This window comes from Garra rufa, chromosome 14 (assembly GCF_049309525.1).
Source record: "Garra rufa chromosome 14, GarRuf1.0, whole genome shotgun sequence".
Lineage (NCBI taxonomy): Eukaryota > Metazoa > Chordata > Actinopteri > Cypriniformes > Cyprinidae > Garra > Garra rufa.
This window is the reverse complement of record NC_133374.1, coordinates 1,900,961-1,922,077: the sequence shown is the minus strand read 5'-3', so window position 1 is coordinate 1,922,077 and position 21,117 is coordinate 1,900,961. Positions and strand designations below refer to the sequence as shown.

The window sequence follows — 21,117 nt, the reverse complement described above, 5'->3', positions numbered from 1 at the left end:
TATTGACCTCTTTCCGTGGTTGAAAAACACTGATTGATCGATATTATGTAGGCATATCTTTCGGTAAGTTGTACTGTATCTTTAAATAAAAAGTAACAGATGATCGGTTTACTTGAACTGAAGCCCTACAGCGATCGGTCACGTCACATTTACAAGCACCAAAACGGTATTTATTGTCTGAATTTCGTAATAAAATGGACAGAACCTGAGAGCTGAGAATTGTTTTCATATCAAAAGTAACCTGCTCTGATCTAGTAGTCTGTCGGTCTCCATGTTCTCTTTGCTCCGTGATTTTTCTCTGTGTGAGAAAATGGATGCGTGGCGCGAGAGCGTGTGAGAAGTGAAAATTGCGTGAGTCTCACGCTGAATGCGTAGAGTTGGCAGCCCTGATTTTAAAAGGGTAATAAATCGTCGGCAGTGTTCCTCCTTCCGCCATGCTCCTTCTCCATGTGAGGATTGTTTACATTAGACTAGAGTGCGCACTGCGCCGCATGCAAACAGTGCTTCTACATGTGGGGATTGTTTACATTCAGAGTGCGCACGTGTTTCGCGCAGCATATACACCGTGTTTGTTTAAGTGGTTGATGGAAAATAAGCTAATGCGCGTTCTATAAATATAAATTCTGATCTATTATTTTTCACGGTATTTTGAAGTGCCCACGATAACGATATCGTGCATATTCATTACCGCGATTTATTGCATTACCGAATACCGGCACATGTCTATTTATTTGATAAAAAAAAACTGTAATATTGTGAAATATTATTTTAATTTAAAATAACTGTTTTCTATGTGAATATGTTTTAAAACGTAATTTATTCCTGTGATACAAATCTACATTTTCAGCATCATTACCTCAGTCTTCATATTTAATTTTTTTGGAGCCAAAAGTTTGGGGTCAGTAAATGTTTATTCTTTCTTTTTTTTTTTTGAAAGAAATTAATACTTTTATTCACCAAGGATGTGTTAAATTAATAAAAAGCAATAACACATATTTACATTGTTGGAAAAGATTTATATTTTGAATAAATGCTTTTTTTTTTTATTGTTATTAATCAAAGAATAAAACAAAACTGTTTCCAACATTGATAACTGAAAATTCTGCATTCAATCACAGGAATAAATTATATTTTAAAGTATAGTCAAATAAAAATCACTATTTTATATTGTAATAATATTTTGCAATATTACGGTTTATTCCCGTATTTTTGATAAAATAAATGCAGCCTTGATGAGCAGAAGAAACTTGTTTAAAAAACATTACAAGTCTTACTGATCCCAAACTTTTGAGCGGCAGTGTATACAATATAATATAGTTTTTTTTTTTTATATATAAATACATACAGACTATGAATACTGTATTTATATCAAACCATAAATCATAATACCAAACATAAACATGTTATATGAGAGCAAACTCATTATTGACTGTATTAATTACTTCTTTTAATAGCATTCTTAATTGACAAAACAAACACTCAGTTTTACATATTAGGGGTGGTGTCATGACCAAAATATTATATTACAAAATAAGCAGTTTTATAATAGTATCACAATATTTTTTGTGTAAATAAGGTTGTTATTATACCAACAGTTTCGATAGCATTGAAATGTCACAGTTCCACTAATTTCAATACTACAGCAAAAACGAATACTAGCAGGCTAACCAATTATATATATATATATATATATATATATATATATATATATATATATATATATATATATAATAGAAACATATACACATGAAATAAGCAGTGCTTAGAGTAGTAAGAAATTGAATAAAGTATAAATAAAGCATAGTCCTAACTTTAGCGAGTGTTTTCGCGGTTTATTCTACCTTAAATAAGTTAATATCAAACACCAACTGTTTTTATTTCAATTCAACCTAATTTTTGATGTTTTAACAAGTCAGTAAATATTAAACAAACAATAAATTCTGCTATCTGAAAGCTGCGTAAATATTTGTACATTCCCGCGACATAATATCGATAATATATCGCTGCAATATATCGTCATATCGTTTAGCACTGTCGTGTATTTAATAATTTTAGTCGAATGCATCGATATTAAAGATTAATTCGATTTGAAACAACAAATATATTGGGGAAACTTACTTTAGTCTCCTCACAGACTTTCCTCTGAAAAGGCGCGATGACGAGAACGCGCTTTGGAATCAGAACGCGCGCTAGCGTCAAGCGCGTACGAACGTACGTAACGTAACTCTGGAAATAATTTCTGAAACGTGGTAAACAAAAAAAAAAGTGTTTCAAAGAGTTTTTAGGTTTTAGTATGGGAACAGAATTCACCACAGAAGTGAGGTAAATCTGACAAAACATCCACAGTTTTAACAAAAAACTAGTATTATTTATTACCACAGGTTTTAATTTGGTGTGAGTCAGAGGTTAAACTAAAAAATACTAAACAAAATGACAAATTATTATGGTTTTACTGCAGTAACAACTGTAGTTACTAAAAAGTAAACTAAAACTATCAGACATTATTTGGTATAGTTTATATATTTTTGTATATCCTATCAATATCTGTCTCTTTTGAAGGAAAAAGGCATTCACACAAAATATTCAGCCCGTCAGAATGGTCACCAACGAAGATCTTTTTCCCGTCTCAGTATTCCTCAGAAGTTTGGAGGTGAGTGAATCCACAAAAGCAGACCTACAACCTTACAGCAACGATTCTACAACATTGCCACAATGTTTCAACATAGCAGAACATCTCACTTCCTTTTATCCTTTTAGCCCAGTTTAGTCTCAAGTGTAAAGTTTGAGAAACACTTTATAAAATTGGCTAATGTTATTTTTTTCTGAAAACCTGAATGAATTCATTAAAATGTTAAAAAAAGAATAATTATAAAAAATTATAAATTATTCTTTTTTATTTAACTAAAAATATTCGTCAGGTCAGTTTGAGCAGTGCACCCTCTTCTGGAGCATTGTGGGTAATAGTGCCAGGTTTGTCCTGATGCATCATGGGTAATGTAGTCTTTCTCTGTCTCTCTTTGTAGCCTGGGCTTCACACTTTCACCGGCTCTTTGTGACATTAATCGGAGCGGATTGGATCTTCCTCATGCTCCTGGGGTTCATCATGGCAGTGATCAGCTTTGTCATGGATATCATCGTCGTCCTCTTCACAGACAGTAAGTGTGTGTTCGGAAATAAACCTACAAGATTAGATTTAAAAATTGTTAAAATGTTTTCGTTTTTTTATTATAGGTTTATGTGGTTTTCTATAGCACTAGAGAATAAACAGTTCTTTGTGGCAACAGTTTTTGGTTCTTATTGGAACTTATTTATTTTATTTATTTATTTTATTTTTATTTTTTTTAGAAAAGAATTCACATAATGATATTTTAGGACCATTCAGAATTCATTAAAACATTAAACATATTTCTGGAATTTAATGAAACCATTCACATTTATTAAATTATAGAAAAGTTTATTCTAATCAAAGTAATTCATTAAAATATATTTCTTTAGTTTAGTGTTGTTAATGTAAACAGTTCAACCTCTCTGTGTCAAGTAGGTTTATTTATTTATTAATTTGCCCCAAAGGTAACAAAATAATTATATAATTAATTTTATAATCAGATAATAGTTTTCTTCAAGACCCATCAGATTTTATGATGACATTAAAGCATATATCGGAAATATGATGTTTATAAAGTATAAAATGACTAATTATTTTTAAATAATTAAAAAAATTATTAAATTAAAATAATTAAATAATTAAAAAATAATACAAATTTTATCATTTTTTTAAAGTTTATAAAATGACTAATTATTTTTTTTAATTCTATAAAATTGTATTATAATCAAAGTAATTCCTTAAAATATTTATCTTTAGTTTAGTTTAGTGTAGTGTTTCAAGTGAGCAAGTTTATTTATTTATTTATTTATTTGTTTGTTAATTAATTTACCCCAAAGGTAACAAATAATTATATAATTAATTATAGAATCATATAATAATATATTTCTTCAAGAAAATGAAGTCCATTTTTAAGACATTAAATAATTTTTCTGAAATGTGATAAAACCAAACACGTTTATAAAATGACTGATTATTTTTTTTATTATATACAATTTTATTATAATCAAAGTAAGTAATTAAAATATTTGTATTTAGTTTAGCGTTGATGTAAACAGTTCAAGCTCTGTTTCAAGTGAGCAGGTTTATTTATTAATTCATTAATTTACCCCAGAGGAAACAAAATAAGTATATAATTAATTATATAATCAGATAAAAATTAGTTTCTAATATTAAACTTCTAATAAAAAATAATTTAAAAATATATAAAATAAAATAAAAGTTTATAAAATGACTAATTATTTTTAAATGTTAAAAAATTAAATAATTAAAAATAATACAAATTAAAAAAAATAAAAAATAAAAAATTTATAAAATGACTAATTATTTTTAAAAAGTATTGTTAATGTAAACAGTTCAACCTCTCTGTTTCAAGTAAGTTTATTTATTTATCTATTTATTCATTTATTTACCCCATAGGAAATAAATAATTATATAATTAATTAGATAATCAGATATAATCAGATATAATCAGATAATGATAGTTTCTAATATTAGTATACCAATAAAAATTATATATAAAATAATACAAATTCTATTAAATTAATAAAAACGTTTATAAAATAACTACTTATTTCTAAATAATAAAAAAATAAAAATAATTAAATTAAAATAATGGAATAATTAAAAAATAATTAAATTCTATAAAATAAAAAAGTTTATAAAATGACAAATTATTTTTAAAAAGTATTGTCAACAGTTCAACCTCTGTTTCAAGTGAGCAAGTTTATTTATTTATTAATTCATTAATGTACCCCAGAGGAAACAAAATAAGTATATAATTAATTATATAATCAGATAAAAATTAGTTTCTAATATTAAACTTCTAATAAAAAATAATTTAAAAATATATATAATAAAATAAAAGTTTATAAAATGACTAATTATTTTTAAATGTTAAAAAATTTAATAATTAAAAATAATACAAATTAAAAAAAAATAAAAAATAAAAATTTTATAAAATGACTAATTATTTTTAAAAAGTATTGTTAATGTAAACAGTTCAACCTCTCTGTTTCAAGTAAGTTTATTTATTTATCTATTTATTCATTTATTTACCCCATAGGAAATAAATAATTATATAATTAATTAGATAATCAGATATAATCAGATATAATCAGATAATGATAGTTTCTAATATTAGTATACCAATAAAAATTATATATAAAATAATACAAATTCTATTAAATTAATAAAAACGTTTATAAAATAACTACTTATTTCTAAATAATAAAAAAATAAAAATAATTAAATAAAAATAATGGAATAATTAAAAAATAATTAAATTCTATAAAATAAAAAAGTTTATAAAATGACAAATTATTTTTTAAAAGTATTGTCAACAGTTCAACCTCTGTTTCAAGTGAGCAAGTTTATTTATTTATTAATTCATTAATGTACCCCAGAGGAAACAAAATAAGTATATAATTAATTAAATAATCAGATAAAAATTAGTTTATAATATTAAAATTCTAAAAAAAAATGTTTTGAAAATAATAAAAATTTTATAAAATAATTTTTTTTATTTAAATTATTTTTTAAAAATGATATAAAATTATATTATAATCTTTAGTTTAGTGTTGTTAATGTAAACAGTTCAACCTCTTTGTTTCAAGTAAGTTTATTTATTTATTCACCCCAGAAGAAAACAAATAATTATAGAATTAGATAATGATAGTTTTTAAAGAGCCATCAAATTTCATTATGACATTAAGGCATATTTTTGAAATTTGGAAAAACCCACATTTTTAGTTTTTTATTTCTGTAAAACTGACTTCTAATTCTTTTTTATTATGTAAGACTGTCTTATAATCAAAGTCTTTTTTTCTCTCTCTCTACAGCACACAGGTGGATCTACCATCTTGCGGACAGTCATGTTTTGCTGCAGTATGTGGCATGGATCCTTTATTCAATGTTTCTAATGTGTTTCGCGGCAGGATTCGTGAACATCGTATCAGCTCAGGCTGCTGGTGAGATGCACACATGAACTCTTTGAACTCTTTCTATGATTCTTCATCCAGTAACTCATTAGTGTTTGTGTGTGGTTCAGGGTCTGGGATTCCTGAAACAAAGACGTGTCTCCGAGAAGTGATCCTGCACGAATATCTCACCTTTAAAACATTAGTGTCCAAAGTTATCAGTCTGACCTGTGTGCTTGGGAGTGAATTACCTGTGGGCAAGGAGGTAAACACACACACATAAAAGGGAAATAATTGCAGTTCAGTGTTCTTAATGTGAAGAGTACGCCCTCTGGAGTTTCAAATGCGCATATATATATATATATATATATATATATATATATATATATATATATATATGCTATATATAACAATAAGTTCTCCAGTTTTACTCTGGTAACATTTTTACTCCCTGTGTTTGCATGAAATGCAGGGTTTGTACAGAGACTGTAAAATGAAATTCCAGCACTACTTTTTAGATTTTCGAGGACTTCAGACAGAGATCTTACTTATCAAACAAAATCTTTCAAATTCTAAAAAAAAAAAAAAAAAATACTAGTAAAACAATTTAGTAGTGTCTGGATATTGGTAGGACATGTCATAGCATCTCTATTAAATTATACACCCTTGAAAATTATAACAAGCGATGTCCGACTTTAGAAACTATAGTTTTTTAAGTGACTTTTCTTTCTGTTTTGTTTGACTACTTAAAAGAGAATATAGGAAAATATAACTTACTTGGTTTGTTTCCTGCTCCGTGCCTTTTCCTTACTCAAAGTTGATGCAAACAAGTACATGCAAACTATTTAAAGTTTAATCCTAAGAAAACGGCATCTATATATAGAGTCCCGCTCTAAATAATGATTTGCGAACCATCATTTCAGATAAGGAATCAGAACGAGGATTGTGAATCATTCACTTACGAAATGATTCTTGAACCTGCTCCAAAGTCCTGATCTGAATCAAATGATTCGCGATTCCCAAAAGTCCTGATCTGAATCAAATGATTCGCGATTCCCAAAAGTCCTGATCTGAATCAAATGAATCGAGATTCCCAAAAGTCCTGATCTGAATCAAATGATTTGCGATTCCCAAAAGTCCCAATCTGAATCAAATGATTTGCGATTCCCAAAAGTCCCAATCTGAATCAAATGATTCGTGATTCCCAAAAGACCTGATCTGAATCAAATGATTCGTGATTCCCAAAAGTCCTGATCTGAATCAAATGATTTGCGATTCCCAAAAGTCCCAATCTGAATCAAATGATTTGCGATTCCCAAAAGTCCCGATCTGAATCAAATGATTCGTGATTCCCAAAAGACCTGATCTGAATCAAATGATTCGTGATTCCCAAAAGTCCTGATCTGAATCAAATGAATCGAGATTCCCAAAAGACCTGATCTGAATCAAATGATTCGCAATTTAAAAAAACCCTGATCTGAATCAAATGAATCGAGATTCCCAAAAGACCTGATCTGAATCAAATGATTTGCGATTCCCAAAAGTCCCGATCTGAATCAAATGATTTGCGATTCCCAAAAGTCCCGATCTGAATCAAATGATTCTGGAACCCACTTCGAAGTCCCGATCTGAATCAAATGATTTGTTAAATCAAATTAAAAATTAAATTAAAAGTAAAATGATCCATTTGGAGCGAAACAAAGAATTATTTTGCAACGCAAAATAGATATGTGCTTATTGAAAAAAAAAATTACATTAAATTTCATAGATACATTGTCTTTCAACAATTCAAGCACTTTTCAAGTACCTCTTGCAAGAATATTGCTATTTTCAAGGGTTTTCCAGGCCTTAAATTTCTTGTATGAACCCTGAAACTGATAGAAAAGCTTACTTTAAATGCAATGCATGTGGCTTTGGATTAAAGTAAATGCATAAATGTGCGAATCTTGTTCAAACCTGCTGTGTTTATGACACATGTGGGAATTTCATGGGGTGTGCTTAATATTTGGATGATCCTGTCTTCTGTAGCATCGCTATGAAGAGGTAATGTAGTTTTATCCCAAGCGGTATGTGTGTTTTCTGTAGGGTCCATTCGTGCACATCGGTGCAATGTGTGCCGGTCTTCTCTGCAAATTCATGGCCCGCTTCAGTAACATTTATAAGGTATTTGAAAAACTTTATTTTAATGCATTCACTGCAGTATATTTGTGGTGTATTTAGTTCTTGTGTGTGTTGAACAGAATGAGGCCAGAAACAAGGAGATGCTGATGGTGGGATGTGCTGTGGGAATCGGATGCTGCTTCGCTGCTCCTATTGGAGGTGAGAAACAGGCTTGTATTTGTGAAAATGTCTATGGAAGAACATTAAAACATGATTTAAGTTATTCTAAAAAAACTGACACGTTTTATATCCCAGATTCTGTGAGAGTGCTTAAAAGTTCATTTTGTATGTGTTTCAGGTGCGTTATACGGCTTGGAGGTCACATCTATGTTTTTCCTCGCACGAAACTACTGGCGTGGATTTCTGTCTGCTACGTTTGGGGCCCTCATTTTTAGACTTCTTCCGGTGTGGAACAGAGAGGAGGGTGTGTTTTTGTTTATGTATATTGATAAAGCCATAAACCACAACGGACTCTGTGTTACAGCATTTTTAACACCAGCAGTCCAGCAAGGGCTCTTAGTAGTTTGTACTTATATGAAATGCACATCCATTGGTGATTTGAGTTATTCTCTCTTTTTTTAGAAACGCTTATGCCGATTTATCCAACGAAATACAGGCTGGAGTTTCCTTTTGACCTGCGGGAGCTTCCAATCTTTGCTGTGATGGGGTCAGTAGTGTTATTTATAATTATTCACGATAATAACTCTTTTTTTTTTTTTTTTTTAATTCGCACATTTTAGTAAATGTGTCATTCTGTGTCAAATCAACCAAATTTTTTAAAAACGCCCCCCGCTTAAATTGTTGATTTTGCTAATATTTATTCTGAAGAAAGTTATGTATAGTGGTGAAAGCCTAAATATTAAATGTCATGGATGAATATTTACTGAGTAAGCCACTATTTTGTAGAGGGAGGTCGAAATGGCAATTTTCACCTGAGATTCAGAGTCAAGTTACAGGGGGGTAAAAATGACTTTAGAAACATGGCAGGATCATAATGTTATTTTTACACAGAGATTGGTAGCTCTATTAGTAAAATCTGTTGACTTTAGCAATCTTTGTTGCGTTATGTGCCAATGGTGACCATTCAAAAATGGGGAAAGAGCACTTTTCAAGTTCTCTCCAAAGTTTGCATGCTGGTAACTCAAGAAGTATGAAATATATCTTAATGCCCTTTTAGATATTGGGACTTAACAAACTTTGCTTTTGCCGTGTTCATTTTTAATGCCCTATATGATTTGGTTCAAGAGATATTGGATATTGAATTTCAAAGTGGCTCTAGGAGTAAATCCTTAAAATGGGGACATTTTCAGTGGTCAAAAACCAAATGTGGATCAGTTTAAAAAAAATGTGAGACTTCTATTCTTTTAAAAAGAAATGTCTGAAAAACAAATAATGTTGAATATGTATTTTGTTTCATTCAGTCAAGGCAACTGCATCGAACATACCTGTTTATGAGTGCCATAAAAAAATTTTTTTCCAAAGTTTGCATTCCAATAACTCAAGAAGTCTTAAAGATATCACAATATGATTTTAGATTCTAGTTGTTAAACTTTTCTTTTGGAATCTTTCAAGGCCCTCCGTCATTCAGTCCTAGAGATATGTGGATCTCAATGAGGTTGTTGAATATTACCCATTTTCAGTGGTTAAAAACCAAATGTTGGCCACTTTGTTTACAGCTGATACTTATTATTTTTTAAAGAACAATGTCAGAAGAAGAAATTATGTTGAAATTAGAATTGTTTCCCTCTATCAAAACAACTACATAGAACATACCCGTTTGAAATGGCAGAAAGAAGTTTCAACTTTATTTGTTCTTCAGACATTCATCTGTTTCCTCATTTTTCAGGGTTTCCGCGGGGTCTTAAAAAGTCTTAAAAAGTCTAAAATTTAAAAATCTAAATTTTAGGCCTTAAAAAGTCTTAAATTCGCTGTTCTAGGTCTTAAATAATTTTACACAGGTCTTATTTTTCCAATGTCCATGTAACGCTACCGCTAATGCTCATTTAAATTCTCTTTTTGTTGTTGTTACTTGGTTGTTTCCGTGGTGTTGTAGTTCTCTATTTCACTATTCCAAATATAATTTGCTGTATTTAAACTACAAATGAGACCAACATGTAATAGCCAATCAGCTTTCTGATATTGGCGCGAGTCTCTCTCGGATTGTACCACAGAAGTAAAATGGATTTAACTTTTTAGCTATGGGTAAGTGCAAGTTTAGCGATACTTGGCTTGAATAAACTGAATATAGGGCTTGGCTAAGGCCAGTTGCTAACAACTGAAGATTTTTTTCTCCCCCTGCAGAAGTTACTGCATCTTCAGACAGAATTGCAGTAGTAGAATACAGGTCAAACTACCTTTTTTATGTATATAATGTTCTTAATAATAATAATAAATATAGGTCGAGCTAGTTGACCCCCAGCTTTCGAGATACTTTTAAAATGTTTTTTTTTTTTTTTTTTTTTACTTGCCGGACCGAATAAACAGCCTGATTAAAACTGAAACTGAAACTGAATTTCATTTATGACAGCCATGAAATTGTTTACTTATTACATTAAACACATTAAATATTACATATGATATAACGTGTATATCCATTACAGGTTTAGGTCTTAAATTTCATATAAGGTGGTATTAAAAAGGTCTTAAAAAGTCTTAAATTTCACTTGTTCATATCTGCAGAAACTCTGTTTTTGAATGGTCACCATTGGCACATAATGCAACAAAGATTGCTAAAGTCAACAGATTTTACTAATAGAGCTACTAATCTCTCTGTAAAACTAATATTATGACATTGCCATCTTTCTAAAGTTATTTTTACCCCCCTGTAACTTGACTCTTGACAAAATAGTGGATTACTCAGTAAATATTCATCCATGACATTTAATATTTTGGCTTTCATCACTATACATGTCTATATTTCTTCAGAATAAATTTTTAGCAAAATCAAAAATTTGAGTAGTCGAATATTTTTGACTTTTGAAAATCGAATAGTCACTGTGGTAAAATCGCTGTAACGCACAAAGGTTTTCTCTCTGCAGGATCGTATGTGGCTTTGGTGGGGCCTTCTTTGTGTATTTGTATGGCAAGATTTCTATGTTTGTGAAGAGGCAGAAAGCCACGAACAGCTTCCTCATGAAGAAGTAAGTGATTCATAAGGCAGAACTAATAATAAGAGGAAAAAATAATATTAAATAATAACAGAATTTGCTGTATATACTGTAAAACCATGTATTTTTTGTCTAGTTGTTTCTTATATTCCGCTTTGGTCTCTGTGCTGATTTCAACGCTCACTTTTCCTCCGGGCTTTGGGCAGTTCATGGCTGGACGGGTAACACACGCACACACACAGACACACACACACATACTCTCACACACTCTACACAACATGTGTTTGTTCCTCAGGCTGTTAAATCCATCCAGTTAATAATCTTAATGAGACAGCTGGGAGAAACATTGAAGTGTCTATTAATCAATTTTAACGACACTCACTCATATCTCTCTCTCTCTCTTTTATACACTCACTCTTGTTCTCTTTAATGAATCAGAGTCTCAAAATTAGGCAATAAGATGCTTCATTAGCAGCACATGCAGTCATACACAACAATAAACTTGTTTTATCTAATTACAGTGTTTATGCACAATTAGCAGTTAAATGAAACATGAAAGCCAAAGTATTTCTTAAGGAATAGTTCACCCAAAAATTAAAACATGCTCACCTTCAGGCCATCCGAGATGGAAATGAGTTTGTTTCTTCATCAGATTTGGAGAATTATGTCAATCCATTACTGTCTCACCAATACATCCTCTGGAGTGAATGGGTGCCGTCAGAATGAGAGTCCAAACAGCTGATAAAAACATCACAATAATCCACAAGTAATTCACATCTTGAGAAGACAAAAGCTGAAACAAATCCATCATTAAGACATTTTAACTAAAATAATCGATTTGATAATCAAGTCCAGAATCGATAATAACACTTTCTCCAGTGAAAAAGTCTTGGTCTGAATTAGGGGAGAAATCTGCACAGATGAAGCTCCGTTTATAAGACAAAACAGTCTAAAAACAGCTCTAAACAAATATGTGGCTGGATTTGAGCTTTTAAAGATGTAAAGGATTGCCTGTGATGTTTTTATCAGCTTGTTTGGATTCTCATTCTGACGGCACCCATTCACTCCAGAGGATCCATTGGTGAGCAAGTGATGGAATGACACATTTCTCCAAATCTGATGAATAAACAAACTCATCCTAATCTCAGATCTTCATATTACTTTCAATTTTGGGTGAACTATTCCTTTAAATATGTGACAGTGGACCACAAAACCAGTCTTAAGTCGCTGGGGTATATTTGTAGCAATAGCCAAAAATACATTGTATGGGTCAAAATTATTGAATTTTCTTTTATGCCAAAAATCATTAGGAAATTAAGTAAAGATCATGTTCCATGAAGATTTTTTGTAAAATTCCTACTATAAATATATCAAAATGTAATTTTTGATTAGTAATATGCATTGTTAAGAACTTAATTTGGACAACTTTAAAGATGATTTTCTCAGTATTTAGATTTTTTTGCATCCTCAGATTCCAGATTTTCCAATAGATGTATCTCAGACAAATATGGTCCTATCCTAACAAACCATACATCAATAGAAAGCTTATTTATTGAGCTTTCATATGATGTATACATCTCAGTTTTGTAAAATTTAACCTTCTGAGTGATTTTGTGGTCCAGGGTCACATATATGTCTAGAGTAGTAACGTTTTTGGTTTATTTAGAACCATTTCCTGTCTTTGATATCATTTCCATCATTTGACACCATTTATAGCTTACACAAAGGGATTCCTTGATTTCATTTTTTGACCATCGCACCTGGTCAAATCATGGCATCGTAGCAGACTTCGATGAAAAGGATCACTTAGCCGCCTGGAAACATCCGCAGGCTAATGTCTTCATCATCCTCGCCGCCTTTGTCATCATGAAGGTAAATAAACACAGTATTGAGTAAATACCTTTTTCATTGTTCAGAAATCTGGTTGCTTTAAAATTAATCTTTAACATTTCACTATTACTATTTTTCTGTTTTAATATAAACAATATATTTGTGAATGTCTGACTTGTTTTTTGATGCTCCATGCATGTAGGCTACTGTATGCATTTGTGTGTGTGTGTTTATGTGTGAATGTGTGTGTTGTGTTTTAATGAACATTATTATCGTTTGTCATGTAGTTCTGGATGTCTGCTATTTCCATAACCCTTCCTATACCATGTGGTTCCTTCGTTCCCATTTTCGTCATTGGTATGTGCTTGTGTGATTTATCTAAATATAATATTAAAAAATTGTATTTATTTTTTGAAGCCTTTCCACATTTTTAAGGCCTGTTCACACCAAGGATGATAACTATAACAGTAACTAAAACCATAAAGTTTAAAACAAAACTCGTAACTCTATATAGGGAAGTCCACACCACAGCTATAACTATAACAAAAGAAAAGAATGATATAATTGGAATTACATTCAGAGCAATATTTTAGAAAAATACTGAGCAGCACAACTGTTTTTGAGATTGATTATACTCAGAAATGTTTCTTGAGAAACTAATCAGCATATGATTTCTGAAGGAACACTGGAGTACAGTTTTTACTGTAATTATTATAAACTAAATAAAGCCTCTATGAGCACAAGAGTCCTTTTTTTAAGACATAAAATTTTGATTTTTTGAAATGTTGTATCCTTTGATATTTAGGTGCTGCGTTTGGCCGTTTGGTGGGTGAAGGTTTGGCCACATTGTTACCAGATGGGTTTAACATAGATGGGCACATATACCACATAGTGCCTGGAGCGTATGCTGTCATAGGTGAGAAACTAGACACTAACAGACATGCACAAATCCTTTACATCTCATTAATTGGTCAAAATTAAGCACTGATTTAGTTATGAACAGTAACTCTCTGTTGTGTTAAGGAGCGGCAGCGTTAACGGCAGGAGTCACACACACGGTTTCGACCGCCGTGATCATGATGGAGTTGACGGGACATATCAGTTACAGTCTGCCTATCCTGATATCTGTGATTATCGCCAACATGGTTTCTCAGAGTATTCAGCCGTCCATTTATGACATGGTTATCCGCATTAAAAAACTGCCTTACCTGCCCATGCTCAGTTGGGGCCACCCGGAGTAAGTCTTTTCATCTGTACATTTTATCTCTTCTTTCTATTTCACATCCTGTGCACCACCAAAACTTTTATTTTTCTTATATTCAGAGGTTTTGTAAACACTTCGGTTAGTGTAGAATGTCATGTTTTTAAAGTGTACATAATACTACAAGTAGAAAAAATATCATTTTTTTTGTCAGTATTAATCAGTATTGTGTGAAATACATTAGTACATTTGATTGCAGTTCATTCAGAATTCTCAGGTTTAACACATTAACATACACACACTACCGTTCAAAAGTTTAGCGTCAGTACATTTTTATTGTTTCTTTTTTTTAAAGAAATTAATACTTTTATTCACCAAGGATGTATTAAGTTAATAATTAAAAGTTTATTAAAAGTTAATAATAAATAATTTACATTGTTGTAAAAAAAATTATATTTTGAATAAACACTGTACTTTTTAAACTTGTTATTCATGAAAGAATCCTGGGGAAAAAAAATATTTGTCAGCACAACTGTTGATATTATCCAACATTGATCATTCTAATAATAAATCAACATATTAGAATGATTTCTGAAGGATCATGTGACACTTAAGACTGGAGTAACAGCTGATGAAAATTCAGCTTTTCATCACAGGAATAAATTCTATTTTAAAGTATGTTCAAATAAAAAACATTTTATATTGTAAAAACATTTTGCAATATTACTGTTTTTTTCAGTATTTTTAATAAAATAAATGCAGCCTTGATGAGCATTAGAGACTTCTTTAAAGACTAATACAAGTCTTACTGACCCCAAACTTTTGAACAGTAGTGCATTGCGCCATGCACATTAGCAGTACATAACAAAAAGTTTGACAAAAAGTTAAGAGCAGTTAAATTTTGTCAAATTGAAAGAATATAAACACATCACCAGTTGATTGATTACATTATGAACTGCAAACATTTATGCATTAAAATTTTTCTAAAATGTTATGTTTAAATACATAAGTGAGGCCTTCTATAATTAAATTTGCAATAATTTGCGCAGAATAAATCTGAACATTAGATAAAGCCAGGTTCAAACTTTTTGTTTGATTTTGTTAACATATTAGAGTTAAAGGTTTGTTACTCTGGGGATTTTTGATTTCTCTTTTTACCACTGCACAAATACAGTCAACAGCCAGAAAAAAACACAATTTTACCATGTTTTAGAAATAAAACGATATATAAATCAATGTGAATGGTATATGAACAAACCCTTCTACAAAAACATTCTGAATATAGATAAGAGTAAAACTGCTAAGTCTGGTGTATGTAAGTGCTGCTCAAGTGGAGAAAAATCTCTTTAAAGCTATATATTGCAATTGAAATCTATAGACGGGAATAGAAACTTGTAATAATAAAATAATGTGAATGATATATGAACAAACCCCTCTACAAAAACCTTCAGAATATAGATAGGAATAAAACTTAAAGTTTTGGTGTATGTAAATGCGGCTCAAGTGGAGAAAAATCTCTTTAAAGCTATGTATTGTAATTGAAATCTATAGACGGAAATAGAAAATTGTAATAATAAAATAATGTGAATGATATATGAACAAACCCCTCTACAAAAACCTTCAGAATGTAGATGGGAATAAAACTCAAAGTTTTGGTTTATGTAAGTGCTGCTCAAGTGGAGAACAATCTCTTTAAAGATATGTATTGTAATGGCGCAAATAAGATAAAGTGCAATAAAATAAGAATAGTCTAAAATTGTAAAGTATTTCTCTGTTTTTAACAGTTACCTCTTTCTCTGTCTGTAGGAAGTATAATATTTTTGTGGAGGACTTTATGAAAAAAGAAATTTGTTATATCACACTGAACTCGACCTACAGAGACTTAATCAAGATCCTACGCTCAAGAAAACTGAAAACACTGCCATTGGTGAAATCTGCCGGTACAAAGACACACAAAACACACTTATTTTTTACTGACTGTTGTTTTGGAGCTGGTTGTGAAATTATTATATGGAAGTACTTAACTCATATATATTAAAAAATGTATGTGAACATGAATTGAAATTGAATTGACTGTCCAGACACATAACCTAAATAACATTCGTGAACCATGCACTATGCTGACGTTGAGATAAAATATCAAATAAGCTTTTTATTTTTAGAGTAACTAAGTATTTTTTATAATTTTTTTTTTCTTTTTACAGTTTTTATTTTTAAAATTACTTTTATGTAATTATTTTTTCTTTGAAATCATGTGCATTGTGAAAGATATGTACAAATACACATTACATTACTGGAGAATTAGGTTTGTAAGGTCATTAGCAACAGGTTTTATTATTTTTCATGTAAATATGACATAAATATGATGTGCGTGCAGTGTTGTACTGATCTTTCTGTCTGATTTTATTGTGTCTCTCAGAGTCGATGCTCTTGCTGGGTTCAGTTGATCGCACTCAGTTACTAGCACTATTAATGTGGCGATCGCAGCACCTGCGAGAGGAAAATGCAAAAACCAAACCTGGAAAATACAAAGTTCACTTTCAGGTCAGATGGTGAACATTCAACTACTAGCATAAAAACTGTACTGCTGTATTCTACTGCATTCTATTGCTGCAGCTGTTGTTTTGCATCACAGATATCTAGTTTTTTAAGATGGTTGTTGATTATGGTTATATGTGTGTGTTTGTTGTAGACATCCACAGAAGAGTCTGCATCCGCTTCCGCCCATCTGGACTCCACCAAACCTCTAAAATCTTCTCTGAGGAAGCCATCTGAAGTTGAAGAAAAGACTAAAAGTAATATCAAGAACCTCCCATTGACTTTTTTGGATCTTAAAAAAACATAACATCCTTCACATCATACATTTCTTTTCTTAAAATATTATTAATAGAATTCCTGTAACTGGTTTTGTGTGCATGTAAAAATGCAGACACTCTGTTGAAATATTTATTATAAAATATGAAAATCTACTTTTTAATACAATAACTTTTTCATTTTTATTGATATATTTATGCTTGCAATACACTTACTGTCAGATGTTGAGTTTAGTGCTTTACTTAGTATTTTACTTTCTTTAATAGCAAATGCATACATATGTTGCATGTATAAAACTTTGTCTGTCTCTCAGATATTTATGATTCTGGCATCAACTTTAAGACGTTCTTCTGTTCTAGTCCTGACATTGAGGCAATGGAGGTAAGACACACACACACACACACACACACACACACACACACACACACACACACACTGATGTGCTCTAGAAATTTACTGTGGTGTTTTTGAAGAATCTACCACAGTAAACTTTTGTAAGTGTGCACCTTTATAATTTAGTTTAGTAAAAATTCAGGAAAACTTGCAAGTATGCACTTAGATTTGTAGATGTCAGTCATAAAAATGGAATTTAAAGTATAACACGAGATGTCACAGAATTTGTCACATTTTGGATGAATAAATTAAAAATAGGTCTGTAAAAGTAACTGTAACTGTTAATTATTTTATTTTTTAAGGAATATCACACCAGTTTCTTCTATGTTGCGCAGTACTTTGTTTGCCAAAAATTAAACTAGCAATCATTTTTATGAAAATCATTACATTTTAAAAAAGTAACAATTAAATTGTAAATGTTTTTTGCCTTAATCAGACCATTTTTATGTTCAATATATGTATATAAGGTCATGGGTCTAGAAAAATTGGAACTGGCAACATTGCAAAAATAATATCACTACATAAAATAGTCAACAGCCAGAAAAAAGACAAATTTACCATGTTTTAAGAATAAAACATTATTTAAATTAGTGAGAATGATATATAAACAAACCCTTCTACAAAAACCTTCAGAATATAGATAGGAATAAAACTCTAAGTTTTGGTTTATGTAAGTGCTGCTCAAGTGGAAAAAAATCTCTTTAAAGGTGTGTATTGTAATTGAAATCTATAGACGGAAATAGATAAACTGTAATAATTAAATGACGAGAATGACATATGAATAAAACCTTCTATAAAAACCTTCAGAATATAGATAGGAATAAAACTCTAAGTTTTGGTTTATGTAAGTGCTGCTCAAGTGGAAAAAAATCTCTTTAAAGGTGTGTATTGTAATTGAAATCTATAGACGGAAATAGATAAACTGTAATAATTAAATTACGAGACTGATATATGAACAAATCCTTCTATAAAAACCTTCAGAATATAGATAGGAATAAAACCCTTAGTTTTGGTGTATGTAAGTGCTGCTCAAGTGGAAAAAAATCTATTTAAAGGTGTGTATTGTAATTGAAATCTATAGATGGAAAAGATAAACTGTAATAATAAAATCATGAGAATGATATATAAACAAACCCCTCTATAAAAACCTTCAGAATATAGATAGGAATAAAACCCTAAGTTTTGGTGTATGTAAGTGCTGCTCAAGTGGAAAAAAAATCTCTTTAAAGGTGTGTATTGTAATTGAAATCTATAGATGGAAAAGATAAACTGTAATAATAAAATCATGAGAATGATATATGAGCAAATCCTTCTATAAAAACCTTCAGAATATAGATAGGAATAAAACTCTAGGTTTTGGTTTATGTAAGTGCTGCTCAAGTGGAAAAAAATCTCTTTAAAGGTGTGTATTGTAATTGAAATCTATAGATGGAAAAGATAAACTGTAATAATAAAATCATGAGAATGATATATGAGCAAATCCTTCTATAAAAACCTTCAGAATATAGATAGGAATAAAACCCTAAGTTTTGGTGTATGTAAGTGCTGCTCAAGTGGAAAAAAAATCTCTTTAAAGGTGTGTATTGTAATTGAAATCTATAGATGGAAAAGATAAACTGTAATAATAAAATCATGAGAATGATATATGAGCAAATCCTTCTATAAAAACCTTCAGAATATAGATAGGAATAAAACTCTAGGTTTTGGTTTATGTAAGTGCTGCTCAAGTGGAAAAAAATCTCTTTAAAGGTGTGTATTGTAATTGAAATCTATAGATGGAAAAGATAAACTGTAATAATAAAATCATGAGAATGATATATGAGCAAATCCTTCTATAAAAACCTTCAGAATATAGATAGGAATAAAACTCTAAGTTTTGGTTTATGTAAGTGCTGCTAAAGTAGTGAAACTAACTCATTTTGATAAAAAAGCGTTTAAAGATATTAATAATAGATAACAGATAATTCTATTTTCAGCCTAAGAGTGTGTGTTTCTATCTCTTTCTAGTACAACCCAAACGAAGAGGACGATACGATTCTTCAAGAGGTGAGGACATTTTTAGACTAGAGTTGGGTTTCCATGTATTATGGGTTCATTCCATAGGCATAATGGTTTTTCTACTTTCCAACTGTATTTTCTATCACCTTACCTTAAACCTACACCTGCTTACCTCTTGCACGAAACTACAGGCATTTTTAGATTTTCAATACACTTCATTCTATATCATTTATAAGCTTGTTTCCTCATTGAGACCAAAAAAATGCCCCCACAAGGTCAAAATTGTATTGGTAAAACTATACTTGTGGGAACACACACACTCATGTACAGTATCTCTGGCTGTGAATGCAGGTTGAAGAGTGGGAGGAGCAACAGCTTGACGAGCAGATTGACTTAAATGTCTGCAAAATTGACCCCGCCCCCTTCCAGCTGGTGGAACACACTTCAATGCACAAGGTGTGTGTGTTTATTAAGCCTTAGTGTGAGGACTTAATTGTGATATTATAATCATAATGCTTTCTGATTTAGTAGTTTTTGCAGTTTAGTTTCAGTTAATGTGTTGTTAATGTTAAAAAAAATCACACTTTATTTCAGAAGAAGAATAAAATGTCATTTGCTCTCATTTTCAAATTTAATATCTCTCTCTCCTGTTCTTTCTCAGACTCACACCATGTTTTCTGTGTTGAATTTGGATTACGCTTATGTCACCGGGGTCGGACGGCTTATTGGAGTTGTTTCACTGAAAGAGGTGAGAATTTTTCAGTAACATAGACTGGCGTAATGATGCTGAAAATTCAGCTTTGATCACAGAAATAAATTGCATTTGAACAGATATTCACATAGAAAACAGCTATTTTAAATTCTAATAATATTTCACTATTTTTGCAGTTTTTACTGTATTTTTAATTAAATAAATGCAGCCTTTCTGAGTAGAAAAGCATAGGCTTCTTTCAAAAAGGCCAAAGGAGTACTGCAAAAAAATGCTTTTCTTACACACATTTTCTGTCTTGTTTTCAGCCAAAATATCAACAAATTCTTAAATCAAAAAGGATTTTCTAGACGAGTAAAAATTATTGTATCGTTTTCAGAAAAAAACTAATCAAAATTAAGTGCATTTTTTGCTTGAAACAAGCTAAATAATCTGCCAATGGGGTAAGAAAAAAAATCTTGTTTTCAGTTTGAAATAAGATTTTTTTTTGCTTACCCCATTGGCAGATAATTTAGCTTGTTCTAAGCAAAAATGCACTTAACTTTGACTTTTTATTTTTTTGAAAACAAGAAAATAATTTTTACTTGTCGATTTAAGAATTTATAGATATTTTGGCTGCAAACGGGACAAAAAATAAAGTAAGAAAAGCATTTTTTGCACCAAGGTTTTGATATGAACAAACAAAATAATAACCCAACTATTCATTAACGCTCTCTGATGTGTTTTGTAGCTAAGAAAAGCTATTGAAAGCTCCATTCCGGCGAACGGTGTGAGGTTGCGTCGCGTTCTGTCCTCTTTCAGAGACCGAGGCTTTCGAGGAGCCAGGGACGATACTGTCGAACTCCACAAAATTCTGGACCATCAGATCAGCTAAAACACCAGCA

The 21,117-nt window shown here is 30.7% G+C and overlaps 1 protein-coding gene across 1 annotated transcript; it reads left to right on the top strand.

The window, feature by feature from the left end:
• Nucleotides 1–2,155: 2,155 nt before the first annotated feature.
• On the top strand, nt 2,156–21,107 carry LOC141285221 (chloride channel protein 2-like). The gene is made up of 23 exons (XM_073818261.1): nt 2,156–2,215; nt 2,560–2,650; nt 3,024–3,155; nt 5,944–6,072; nt 6,153–6,286; nt 8,107–8,184; nt 8,262–8,340; nt 8,480–8,605; nt 8,764–8,848; nt 11,220–11,321; nt 11,425–11,509; nt 13,005–13,160; nt 13,406–13,475; nt 13,924–14,034; nt 14,142–14,355; nt 16,126–16,259; nt 16,739–16,863; nt 17,012–17,114; nt 17,447–17,514; nt 19,534–19,572; nt 19,876–19,980; nt 20,186–20,272; nt 20,964–21,107. Exons 1-23 carry the CDS (start codon nt 2,156–2,158, stop codon nt 21,105–21,107), a joined length of 2,457 nt encoding a protein of 818 aa, XP_073674362.1.
• Nucleotides 21,108–21,117: the final 10 nt, after the last annotated feature.